The sequence below is a fragment of the Pan troglodytes genome, chromosome 4 (genome assembly GCF_028858775.2).
Source record: "Pan troglodytes isolate AG18354 chromosome 4, NHGRI_mPanTro3-v2.0_pri, whole genome shotgun sequence".
Taxonomy (NCBI): Eukaryota; Metazoa; Chordata; class Mammalia; order Primates; family Hominidae; genus Pan; species Pan troglodytes.
This window is the reverse complement of record NC_072402.2, coordinates 22,448,704-22,462,948: the sequence shown is the minus strand read 5'-3', so window position 1 is coordinate 22,462,948 and position 14,245 is coordinate 22,448,704. Positions and strand designations below refer to the sequence as shown.

Sequence of the window (14,245 nt, the reverse complement as noted above, 5' to 3'; positions counted from 1 at the left end):
CAGCACTGCTTACTGACCCTGACAGTTTTGTTTTGGGACACAGAATATAAAACCATTTACTCAAGAATCTTTGTGTTCAGCATAAAATATTTAAAATGTCTCATTTTCTAGAGATGTGGTGGAAGTTCACGACAGATGTGTCCTTTCTCTCTTCTCTTTTTTTTTTTCTCTCTCTTTCTTTTCTCTTTCAGCATTATTGTGTCAAATTAGCACTGATGATTTACCCATAGCAGTATGAACTTCTTGGAGGAAGGAAAGAAAAGTACAACAGCTTCTTCAGAGAAAAGAACAAATTGGCATAGGAAAGAAGAAAGACACTTCGTTTAAAGAATGTATTTTGCAGTAAATGCCCACAAACAGCCCATAGAGAGTTCACTTATTTATGCATCACCATATGATTATTCTGACTGCCTTTAGTCTCAAACAGGGAAGGCCTCCGCAAAAAGCATTCTCCAGGTGTTAGTTTAGGTTTGTCATTATTTCCTATTTATAGACTCTGTCTAGTAAAAGAAGACAAATTACTGTAAGTGGGGGTAAATGTGATTAAACGAGTCCTCTGAAGATAAGAAGTTACATGGACAAGGGTCATTAACACAAATGACCTCTTTTTGCCAGAACATATTTTTTTAATTTAGTGGATTTGAAAAAAACTGCAAAGCAAGAATAATCTCTACTGCACATACTCACAGAGAAACATATCCCTTTTATTCTAATAAATATTTTCATGACTCTTCAGTATTTTAATAACATACTGATAATGCCAAAATACTCTCAGAATACACCAAGAACAATATTGGAGGGATCATTTATCTTAAGGAGTCTAATCGGAAACACTTAAGCAACATAGTTATAATCAGACAAGACATATAACACCAAGAATGTAAGTTAGTGGAAACAAGATCATGGGAATCAAATGGAAAGCTGAAATTTGTAAAGTTTCAATTAAAACATCTACACTCTTTCTTTCACCTGATCGTAGCCCCATATGGCAAGGTCAGCCCTTTCAGTGAACAAACAGCTCAGTCGCCTCCAGTGTAGCTGTTATCTTCCTCAACAAGGGGAGACATTTGGCACAGCCTAAAGCTGGGGCATGAACCCTGGCTAAGCTTAAGACATTTATCTGACAGCATCAGCTGACACTCCACAAACACATTTGCTCTCCATGACCTCAGAGCATTCGTGATTAATCAAAAATGTATCTTGGATCTTGAGAACAAGCTACAACCAGGCACACACAAAAAAGAATATGCTCTCGATCTCGCTTATCGACTCAGGAGGTATATTGAATTTAGAAATAGCAAATAGAATAAAATGATCAATATGTTCTCACTTGTCCATGGAAGAGCAAACTTTATCCCTCAAGCCAAAGACATTGATCATGTAAATGTTTCAGAACTGCTTTCAGACTCAATAATGCAAAATGCACATGGTTTATTGGGGGTAGAGAAGGAGGCCTGCCAAAGAGGAGCTTTTGCTTTAACTTAAAAAAATATATAGCTTGAAGACATAAAGCATTATGCTTGTAGTGTGCTATTTTTTTTTACAAACTGTGTGTTCAGCCTAAAACCTTTTTTGGTAACATGTTGCTGAATGTTCTTAATAAAGCATTATAAAGGAGACTTTAAAACTTAATGAAGGAACATTATTTGTGCAGAGAAAACTCCCTGTCTTAATTTGAATGAGACACAGTTATAACATATCCCCTATGCACTGTTTACAATTTATAATTTATAATTTATGTCTCTTGGTTCAAACTCACTATTTTCTAAGTAACGATTAACATGTGAATACTGTAATATTCTGCTTCTCAACCAGTACAGTTTAGTATATTTTCATTTTCATTTGTACTTTTCACTTTCTAATAACAATACTGAATGCTAATTAAAGGAATGGGAACCAGAAGTCATATGCCCCACCCTTGATAATATGAAAATGATTATTATTAAAACAAACCTCTACAATTGAACTTATTAAATCTCATACTTGCCTGATTACCCACTGGCTAGGTTACAGTTGTTCACGATCCTACAGCAGATCATTCTACTAAAGAAAAACTACATGTCCTGGTCCCTGTTGGCATGGCAAGCAAACTTTCATAGCATGTGCTCACTCTGTAAAATGGTGATACTAATTAGAAGATATAAACTCATGCTGAGATATGATATGAATTGGCTTTATGTATCTACTAAGCTCACAGCAGTACTAGATTTATACTGTTGTTACTTTAAACTAACACTAAACAGAAAATTCAACTTCTAAATATGTATAAGAAAGCAAAAGTGATTGAGTTGAAAAAACAAAAACCTCACTCAGCCCCTCATTTTTGGTTTCTCTTCTAAAATGCTTCCTGAGTGCTTAGAGGTTGCCCACTACTTTTCTCCCATATGTTTACCTAACTTGAATTCTTCAAACATGAATTGCAAGTACCAGATAGCACAGCTGTATGTTTTGACATCCATGGTGAAAATGAGCAGAAAATCTAACTGTTCCATATCAAGAAGTATTTTTACTAGTGCTAATGTGCCTTAAATACCTTGTTCCACAGATGAGTGGCCTGGCACCTGCTGCATGAGAAATAGCCAATTACTGTTCAGTGTCTCTAATTTTCTGATTCAATTAGCATGCTTCAGAGCTTTCCAGTTTAATTGCAAACTACTTCACAGTTAGCTCTCTGATTAATCATTGCCCATCTGCAAGCCATCGGAAAACTTAGTGGAACAAATTTGTGTACTTTGGAATGCTGGGAGCTTAGCAAATCAAACTTGTTTTGGTATATAAAGCTTTAATTTTGTTTGCCCTTTTCAGCTGCACTTGTAAGAAGCTCTGTACTGATTAAACAGGAAGTCTGGACAATAATATGCTACATTATGCATATAATTACTGTAAATACAACCAAGATTGTAGAAACATCATTTAAGGTTAGGCACTAACATGAATGGAGAAGGGGGTCAAGAAAACACATTTGGAATCAATTTCTTTCCATTATGACCAAGTACAAGTATCAAGAAAAAAAAAAATGCTGTGTGACACACAGTGATGTCATTACAGCACCTGTTCCCCTGAAGACATTTTACATTCTGGCTTTTCATGTATTCATAAAATCTTTCTTGTTATTTAATTAGTAGAGTACTAAGTTTTATAAGCTTTGTTTACAAAACATATATTAGGGATTTTAAAGCAAACTGGCACCACATTGTTTATGCTTCATTTTGCAAGCTTTCTTGCTGGTCCACTGAACGTATGAATGATAATGTCAGAAAACAAAACTGTTTTTAATCGAGTTTTCGCTGGATTTTAAATTATATCTTAACCTATAATCATGATTTCTTCATTCTGAACAATGAAACATGAATTGCATATTCTGTTCACTCATATGAACAAATACCATAGCGGGGCGATTCCTCATTGTACAAGGAAGGAGGCTGGATAAAATGAACTCCTAAGACCTTTTCAACTCTCTAGTTCACATTTTAAAAATCTGAAATTATTCTAATATAATTCTCAGAAGCTGCTAAACAAATATGCCGTATAAGAAATCTTGTTTCCAAGAACAAATTTTAAGCTCCAGGAGAGCAGGGACCATGTATCCAGCTCACTGCTGCATCACCAGTGCCTCACAGAGGGCCTCACATTTTTGGTGCTCAATGACTGCTTGTCGGGTGAAGGAAATGAAAGCAGTATGGGTTCTCAATTTCCCACGCCATGTCACGGTGCCAGATTGGACACTGTGTTTTCCTTCTGTAACCTCAATAGGATGCAGTCATGTTATCTCATAAAGATGTTGACAAATATCATCATCCTACGAATATCTGGCTGAAAGAATAAATAGTATGGAGAAAAGGGTGCTTTCCTAATTATGATGACCTGCAATGATCTGCTATTAACAACAATGAAAAGTAAAACTTCCCCATCTTTTATGCAGATTCATAACATATTATCAAAATGTCTAAAAGATAAAAGTTAAAACTCAACTGCCAGCTCTAAAAATAACAAAGTTTGAAAAGTGGTTTTTGGAAATCACATGATGCACAAAAGTTCATGTAAAAAAAATTAAAGATACAGATACTCAGCATTGAGTGACTCTCTGACTGTCTTAACAGTATACACAGATGAGACCAAGATTCCTATTCTGTCTCCCTCTGTTAAGGGCTGTAAAACTCAAGTGGGCTGACTTCAAGCTTCTCTGAACTTTGTAGGCAGCCAATATAAAAAACGCTGAGAAGGCGTAATCTGATCATAGCCGCTCAGGCAAGTGAGCAGGCATGCTGCCACATTCTGCTGCCCACAAGCAGGGAAGCATGGCTGGAATCCCCACTAAGATCAAATTACAAAATAATCAAGCTTTGTGGCCAGGCAGGCACGAGAGGCTATTGTGAGGTCATGAGATACATCAGGGACTAGCCTGGACAAAACTGGGCAGTCAAAAATAACATTTTTGTATCCCACTTGCAGCATGGTTCTCTGCAAAAATAAGCTGTTAATGATGTTCAGTTTTTTAATTCAGGAAAGGGCAAATGGCTCTCCCTGCACAAGCTCCCACCAATTTAGCCTTATGCTTAGGGATAAGCAATTAAACCCTACACATCAAAGAAAAACTGAGCTGTCCAAAATGGAATTTAGCCAAGGAGAGACCAAACTGGGCCTTGGTCCCTGTCCTGGGGATCTCAGTGCTACTTCTACCTCTTACCCACTGTGTAGCCGAATGTTTATGTACATCAGAATAACAATAGAACAACTGAGTGGATACTGAGTGAGCATGATCGCAAAGCACATTGAAAATGCTTAAAAGACCCAAATGTGTTTTGAGAGGGTAGCACATCTTGGGTCAAGAGAGCCATTCCTAGAAATAATCCCATTATGCAAAAAAAGCAGCATATTCTTTGGGAAATTCACTGATAAGGGATGGCTCTAATGTGGCACCAAATCCCAGACAATACTGTTTGTTATACAGAGAAGTGTTAACTTTTTTATATGGTTCCCAAAGCTGAACCTACTATAGAAATCGCATTTTAGTTCCTGAGAAGCTTCAACATGACTGTCTGTATCGTATCAAATGTAAAAGACAACAAAATTATAGAATTCAGTTATCCTTCCATCAGAAGAGATATATAAAATTCCAAGTGAAGATTTCTTAGGAAAATAGCAGGACACCTAAGGAACTACTGTTTGGTAAACTCTTGCTGGGGCAATCATAATCAAGGTGGGCAGAAGAAATATTTCAAAGACAACAAATAAACAAGCAAAAATCTAAATGTGGCCGAGTGCGGTGGCTCACGCCTGTAATCCCAGCACTCTGGGAGCCCGAGGTGGGTGGATCACTTGAGGTCAGGAGTTTAAGACCAGCTTGGCCAACATGGTGAAACCCCGTCTTTATTAAAAATACAAAAATTAGCTGGGTGTGGTGGCAGGCGCCTGTAATCCCAGCTACTAGGGAGGCTGAGGCAGGAGAATCGCTTGAACCCAGAAGGCGGAGGTTGCAGTGAGCAGAGAGCGGGCCATTACACTCCAGCCTGGGTAACAGAGCAAGACTTCGTCTAAAAAAAAAAAAAAGCAATATAACCGAGGTTTTTTCTAAACAAAAGTAATGAGCATACTAACAAGTTAATGGCAAGCCATTTTGTAAATATTACCAACAGGGACTTCAAAGAAACACTTTGAGATGGTCCCATGTGAACTGAGGACTGTGTGTTGGTTTTCACTTGTTTCCTGATACACAGATGAATTACCATCGGCAATGTTTTTCTTAGACATAAAAACCATATACCTATTTGCACACTACAAATTCAAAGAGTGCTTTTAACGTAAAAAGTGGAATATAAGTGACTATGAAGTTCATAACAATTTCTAAAAAATGAAAATAAAAGCATAAAGTAGTCGCTTTCTTTAGATAGGGAATCTTATAAGAGATATGAAATTCAACATCTACTGTACTTTAAGCCTATATCTTATTGATAATTTAAAATTATAATTAGTGTTCTTGGGACTGAATGCTACATAGAAAACTAAATATGCACATATGTATGAGATGTGAGATGCTGCTGCAGGAGAGAAATACCCTATTTTTAAAGCAAAAAAAAAAAATCTTAGTGAAGTCTATCCTTTCATTTATATGTCTCATGTAAATTACACATAATTTTAAATCTTCAACACGTTGAAAATGTCCAGGTCTCATGGCACTTGTCCTTTATTATCTTTGATTTTTCACTTGGCCATGGCAATGGAGGCTTTCTAGAAATATTTAGGAATTAAAAATGATATACTTCAAATTGAACTAAGAAATGACCACTAGACAAAAATTAATTTTTATTTATATAATCTGGTTAAAAAATATATGATTTTTCTACTCTAAAGGCATTTTCTTATGCAGTAACACCACAAAAATAGCTTAAGTTTAAAATAGTGGATTTCCCATATGGTTAGTCCACAGCAAGATAAAGTTGTAAATGAGGGGACTATGTGAAGAAAACATAAAAAAGCCTTAAGGGCACATGCAAAAAATGTGATATTGCATGATTTACATACACAATTTTATGCCCCAAAATTCAAAGAGAAAAACTTAATATGTCATAACTTAAACTGTATTTCATATAAAGTATTCCTGATTACGTATTTAACTCAAAGATACATAACTCAATTTAGAGCATAATGTGGGAGAGGAGTTAGTAAGAATCTAACCTTTTGCATTTCTTGACTTTTTTGGGCTTGTGGTAATGTTGTATTTATAGAGATTCTACACTTTCAAATTTAAGTCTTGAAATGTCAAAAAAAATCCCAAAGCTGAGATCTCACAGAAGGTGATTTTTAACAGTCCTTAAAAGTAAAGACTTATGATCTTCTGACAACTGGAGCTTTCACATTTTAAGATTTAAAAATTTCAGTCCTAATATTACATAAGCATACACATCGACACACTTTCAAAGATTCCATCATCTTTGATAGGCCTGGAACGAAGAGGAAAATAAGAAAACAAAAAGTTGTGAGGTTCAGGAATACTGTTTAAGTATAAATATAAAGAAGTAAATACTTAAAAACTCTTGTGTATTTAAAGGTGGTCTCTTATAAGAATATATTTCCAATGTAAATCACAACATCTAGTTAATTTTTGATTATTTGTCATAATAAAAAATGGAGATTCCCCCAATATTTTAGAGTTATAACTAGAAGCAACAGAGTCTCAGAGAACTTAAGTGATTTGATCAAGATCATAATTGCTAGTTAGTTTTAGAGTTATGTCTGGAATACACCAAGTATCTTGTCTTCAAGTTTCTCCTCACTCTCATAGCTAAAATTTTCAACATAATTCTTGGAATTCATTTATTTTCAATGTATCCTGCTATCATCCATGTAATTACAGGTATGCCACAAACTGTTTAGTTTTCTCATCACTTTCAAGTCAACAAGTATTTTTCTACCACCTACTATCAGCCAGATTTAGAGATTACAATGATGGTAAGACAAAGGTTAATCTGATTATTGGGTATTTTATGGTCTCATGAGGGAAAGAGGATTGGCAAACAAATATCATTAAAGGCACTACTTAATTTGACCAGAAAGGTGTCAAAGTCAAAGGTAACATTCGGTTTCTGATTACCAAGATTAAAGACAGGGTCTGGACTAAATGATGTCTCAGTACCTTTCTAATGAAGTTTTGAGTTTTATCTTTCCCTTTCTTCTATTGTTTCTTAGATAGATTTATAAATACGTAGGTAATTGATAAGACCAAAATTTCCAGTAATTTCAGTGGAACACAGTGATATGTTTATGAATAGGTACACAATGAACAAAGCCTTTTATCTGCAAATAAGTTTGTGAAATTATGGATTTCTCTGGCACAGGCCTTTAATGTGTTAATGTGTAGTGTATCTCCAAGAAGAAGATTTTATATGTAATGTTTCCTTTTTTTTCCAGTCAAGAAAAAAAAATCCCCCAAATAGGCGCTTTTATTACTATTTTGAGCTCTCAGAATTACTATTCCCAGTTGTATAGTTTGGGAAACACTAGCTCCAGACTGTTGTAATATTCTAACTGGTCTTCTGAAACAACCCATCCTACACATGCACTGGCAAGATAGTCCCCCTAAAGAGTTGCTTTCATCAAATTTCCCTGTTCCAAAACCTCCAGTGACTCTATGTGGCCTGTAAATTAAACTTAAAACTCTTTAGACTCTCTAGAGATACTGCTTGTAAATTTCTCTGTAACTTTTTCTCTCACAGTTTCCTTAAACTCCAGTCACAATGCTGCTGAGTTTACTGTGGTCTGCCTTAGTTCCCACCCACTACTTTTCTGTGCCTAGAATGCCTTCCCCGCTCCACAAAATTACCAGTTACTTCTCTGATAAAACCCAGTTTGGGCTCTATCTTCTCAACAAATTAGCACAGTATGCAAACTCTAAGCTACCTGAACCACATTTTGTAAAATTGTTATCTTTTTTATTGCTATTTTTCTTTTAAGTATATATTTTCTGCCCCTTGTGGCTACATTGCATAAGTTCACTGAGGCCAGGCACAAGCCTCGCATTCCAGAATTTAGCATATTCTTTTGTACTTAATAGTGTCATTTTAAATGATGACAATGACAAGACTACTGATGACAAAGTAAAAATAAGAAGAAAAGAGAGGAATCTAAACCAGGAGTCCAAATGGTCATTTACAAACCAAATACAGAGTGGTTTACAAAAATATTAACTAATTTTTCCAAATGTCAAATGGTAACTGCTCAGGCAAGAGCTTTCAATTTTGATTTCTGACATATCCTAAATGTAGAATATAAGTGAAATATTTGGTAAATATTGAAATTCCATTATTTAATGTTTTCTTCATTTAAATTCTCTTAAGTGGCTTCAGCTTATTTCACATAAAGAAATAGCTTTAATTCAAAATGAGATTTTTATCCCAATGCAGAAGGTTTAAATTAGGAGGATGATTCAGTAACAAATACTCTAAAATATTACCTGTTATAATTAATAAATTTGGCAAAACATCAAAGTACTAAATAGTTTGTCCCTTAATTTTAGGATACAGTCTAACTTAAAAAAAAAAAAATTTCTCACAAGCCATTTGATCTTGCCCACTGGAAAAAATGTGTGTGGCTTACTAATATTTGTCATTGCAATATTAATCCTGAAATTTGGATAAAATTTAACTTCAGATAACACAAGGTCTTGGTGACTTCCCACCTTGTAAAAAGTCCCAGTTTTTAGATATAAAATTTCCCTGAATTTCTCTTTTTCTAGTAACTGAAAGAAAGGAACAGCTCTTGAATAAATTTTGATTAGGCAAAAAGTTTTTTTTTTTTTTACTTTATTAAAATACTGAGTTTTATTTCACATGTATATTTTTGTCTCCCCACCATTTCCATGTCTGACCACCGCTACTACTATGTCCTATCATAACATTCCATACATACTTAAAACCAAGCAAAGGGTGGAGTTGATCTTTAAAAACTAAACAGGCATTTTGGACAACACATTCTTGGCAATAGAACCTGGACAACATTTATCAAACACGGTAGGGAAAGTTCTCACTCTGCATTATAAAAAGGACAGCCAGATATCAACTGTTAACAGAAATGAAATAAGACGGAAAATTTTTAACAAATTGTTTAAACTATTTTCTTAAAGAGACTTCCTCCACTGCCAGAGATCTTGAATAGCCTCTTGGTCAGTCATCCGGAAGCAATTCTTCACATAATTGATGAATTTGGCTTCCACTTTGGGAAGAGAACCACCTTTTTCTATACTTGCTTGCATTTTTGCTTTAATGTCTTCTACAGAACTAGGTCCTTTTGGTGTTTTCGGAGTTTTTTCCTGTTTTTTGAAGGATTCTTGTCCTTTTGATCTTGGTGTTGATGGTTTTGAGTCTTTTCCATTCGGATTTGACTTTTGTGCATTTTTGGCTGGAGTATCTCGTATAGATTTCTTCACTGGCGCTTTTTCTTCAGCTTCCTCATCATCAAAATCATCATCATCATCATCCTCTTCATCATCATTGTCATCATCTTCATCAGCAGCAAGTTTTACTTTTTTCTGTGGAAACTTGCTACCACCTCCAGGGGCAGACCGCTTTCCAGATACACTTAAGAGTTTCACATCCTCCTCCTCTTCATCTTCTGACTCTGCATCTTCCTCCACAGCTACTAAGTGCTGTCCACTAATATGCACTGGCCCTGAACCACACTTCAACCTTAAGACCACTGGTGGTGTTATTTCAAAGCCCCCAAGGGAAACCGTTGGCTGTACAGACATTTTCAAAGTTGCCAGTGTTACTTTAATTGGACTGCCTTCGTAATTCATTGCCTCTGCTTCAACAATGTGCAATTCATCCTTTGCACCAGCCCCTAAACTGACCGTTCTTAAAGATAACTGGTGCTCATTTTCATCATTATCCACCTTAAAGTGATAATCTTTGTCGGCCTTTAGTTCACAACCGAAAAGATAGTTCTGGGGCCTCAGGGGGCTCATGTCCATGTCCATCGAATCTTCCATCGGGTGGCCGCACGCACTTAGGTAGGAGAGAAGGCGGACGGAGATAAAAGAACGCTGCTGCAGAGAACAGCCGCGCAGGACGGAATCACACCAGGCAAAAAGTTTTTTTTTTAAAGATATATATTTTGAACCAGAGATGAAAATGAATTCCTTTTAAGATGTAAAAATAACATTACCCTTTCTGAATATACAGTATGTATTTTTAAAGAAACTGTATTATATTTCAATAGTTTAGTAATTCTTGTCAATGTTATTAATTACTTTAATTATGTCTAGTACTTGCATTAATACGTGCATACTTTCTCCCTTTTTACAAAACCTCTATTAGAGGCTCTGGAAGGTGTAAGCCATGATAGCAATGACCGTGTCAAACTCTTTTTCTCTGTAACTCAGGGCCTAGGACTGTGCCTGGCACATAGCAGACACTTGATAAATATTTGTTAAATAAACAGGTAGCTGGAACATATGCTCCATGAGGAAAATGAATGTATTTGCATGTTGTTAGTTAGGAATCTGGCCCTGGGAGTCAGAATTGCAGGGTTTGAGTCAGGCTGCATTATTTCCTAGCTGTGAGAGCTCTCTAAATCTATTCCCTCACTTGCAAAGTGGAATGATATTAGAATCTGCCTCATATTGTTACGTGAGGATTAATCGACATAAATACCTGACACATGGGTAGCACTCAATACAGGCTAGCTGTTATTATCATTATCAACATCATCACTATCTTCTTCATTTTTCTTGTTTACTACTTATCTCCTGTTTTAAGCACATAACATATGCTCAATAAAAATTTGTTAAATAGAGAAATGAATCAATGAAGTGTAGCTGTACCTGTATACACAAATATGTTTTGCTACCCTCAGTATACATTTTGTCAGGATTCAGACAAATAGTAAAAAATTTTAAAGCACAACTTAAAGTTAGTGTGATTGAGTTTTACTTATTTGAATCTGTTTTTAAGAGATCCAGTCACACAGTCCCTTGGAGAATAGAGTTCTTTTTATTTCCTTTTTGAATTTCTGGTAGTATGTAACACAGATGTTTGCATCATTTGTACTAAAAAACATCCTAGTTAGCAACCAAGTCACATAGGTAAAAATTAAAACAAATGACCACAGACTAAAGAGGGGGTAAACAGTGCCACTCTCATGATATTTAACTACCTTATCTTAACAAACCAGTTTGTAGCATTTATATTTGTTACAATATTGCTGTACGTTGAAGTGTTATAGTGAGGATCATTGCTTTTACACTTTCTAATTTAAAACTTCAGTTGAAATTGTGCAAGTAGCAACTAAAGAGTTATATTTCTGTAAAGTGCCTCATTGTGAGCAGACAACAGAAATAAGTCTCAGGTCATATGGCTCTGAGGTATTTAATTCATCAATGACTTACATCCTTTTAGATCTCATGTTTGTAATATTTCTCATCAGAAATGTCCTATATTAAAGAGTACTGATATGTTTTCTAATTTATTTTGAGCTTCACTCTGCAAAGATGCTATCAGATTATAGAATAGCCTGGTTATATTTAAGGCTTACATTAGTTTTTTTAAATTTATAAAATCAATGTAAACTTTAGCAGCAAAGAATTTAGGTTTTCTCTTTTTAAAGACAACATAAGTAATGAATAATTATTTTGAGTGGGTGAAGAAAGGAAGGATAAAAGACTCTGATAATAATCTTAAATTCCTCCATTTACTTGTTTACATTCTTTGTACAATTATTTTCCATTTCCACTGTATTTTCCAGACTGAAAAAAAGTTAAAAATCTTATAAAATATTCAAAAGCCCTTCCTCTTCCCCATGACATTTCCCACCAATGTACTGAAAAAAAGAACTGCAAGTTCTAAAAGCTGATTCTCTAAGTGAGTGGTTCTAAAAAATCTTAGCTGTTAGTTTGTTCACTACAAAATAACCAGAGGGTGCTTAAGCCTCACCCAGGATTTACTGCTTCTCATGTCTTGGTGACTGAATGGACACATGTGTCAAGGTGAGAGGAAACAGAACTAACCAGTATTTGCTCATCTATCTAATCCAACTTCTTTCTAGTTTCTTCTCTCCTTCCTTGCCTCTTTCTACTTTCCCAGGCCTTGAGTATGGGCTTCTTATATGTATTCCCAACCCTTCTGGGGTTCTAGAAACAAGTTCATGTTGAAGCTGCCTGGTCATTTATTCTGGACCAAGGCTGCCAAAATTCCAAATCTTAACTTGAAAGAAATACTAAACAAATACCAATTTTAAAGCATATATAAATCATCTCCCTCTAATATAATAAAGGCGAAAATGTACTGACTATGTGTTAGGCATCAGCTAAGTGCTTTACATATATTATTAGCTGCTATCACATATTAAAAAAGAACCCAAACACAAATATTTTTCCAGAAGCAAGTGGAGGTGGGGAGGGTGGTATTATTCTGATTCTGACTTCATTCACATTTTTTGATAAACTGACTTTTTATTCTTTAGTAACTGGGGATGAGTCTCTCAAAAATAAATAAAGGTTGACAAAGGTGTTGGTGAAAGAAGTCTCAGATATTCAAAAGATGCTTCTTTCTACTCAAGTCCAACTGTAATCCTGGGAGTCTTCAACATTCCCATGAATAACCTATCCAAGGGTCTGACTGCTAGATTCCTTGATCTACAATGCCCCTTTCTTCCAGTCTATTTCACCTGCCTGTTCTTGACATTTTACTCTGGACATTGCAGCATTCTTTTGAAACAATAAATTTAGACATTCCCCCAATTTGACCACAACCTCCTATCTTTTTAACCATCTTACTAAAATAATTCCCTTTCTTACCTTAAAAAAAATCTTTACGGCTTCCAGTCCATTTATCCTTTCCTTTCTTCCTATTAGCCCTTGTTTTGTTTTCACTTCTCAACCTTTGCTGGAAGATCATGGTCCAACATTTCATTGTGTTTTCCTAATCTGCTAGGCCCCACTGTCCATTTAAGGTACTTGCCTGAAACACTCCAAGGTTGGATAAACCCAGCTGACTGGCTTGTCCCTGGCTAACAGATTGTTGCTCCTACAAACAAATCATCATCAACCACAACTCAGCCCTCAACATTGTTCAGCCATTGTACTATGTAATTCTAGACAACTCTCCAAATGTTATCATTTAAAAGTTGAAAAAAAAATCATAAAGGCACTAAAAGAAAATAAAAGAGAACATATGCATAATTGTGGGGAGGGACTTATGGCATGACAATAAGAGTGGAAACTAAAAAAAAACTGCATTTTTGGCTACATAAAAACGAAAAACGTTGGCTTAGAAAAAAACCTTAACAAACTCCATAAGCAAAGCAAAAAGATAAAAAGGCAACTAGGCAAAAATGTACCACATACAATAAGGACTATTATCCATCATATATAAAGAACTCCTACTAATCAATAAAGAAGTGACAAAGACTCAATTGACAAGAAAGACCTGGTAATGTATGAGATAAATATAAATGGTCAATAATTAATAAAAATATGCTCAACCTCACTGCTTACCAAATAAATACAAATTTAATTGATTTTTTTGCAGAATAACAAAGATTAAAATAACACTTAAGACATAAATGTAAACTTGTATAACTATTTTGCAGAACAATTTGGCTATAATTTTCCAAACTAAATACATGTTTACCTTTTGACCTAGAAATTTCACTTTTTGAAATTTATTTTACAGAAACACTAGCAAAAATGTACAAAGATACTTACTTCAATACTGTTAATATTAGCCAAAAAAGGAAGAAAAATGAGTAACTT

The 14,245-nt window shown here is 35.1% G+C and overlaps 2 protein-coding genes across 15 annotated transcripts in view; both read right to left on the bottom strand.

The window, feature by feature from the left end:
* Positions 1–14,245, bottom strand: part of ARB2A (ARB2 cotranscriptional regulator A) — a 493,797-nt gene that overhangs the window by 55,128 nt on the left and 424,424 nt on the right. The gene's annotated exons all lie outside the window — the stretch shown is intronic.
* LOC129144079 (nucleophosmin-like) lies at positions 9,235–11,909 on the bottom strand. Its single transcript, XM_063810258.1, has one exon. It carries the CDS (start codon positions 10,481–10,483, stop codon positions 9,614–9,616), a length of 870 nt encoding a protein of 289 aa, XP_063666328.1. The 5' UTR covers positions 10,484–11,909; the 3' UTR covers positions 9,235–9,613.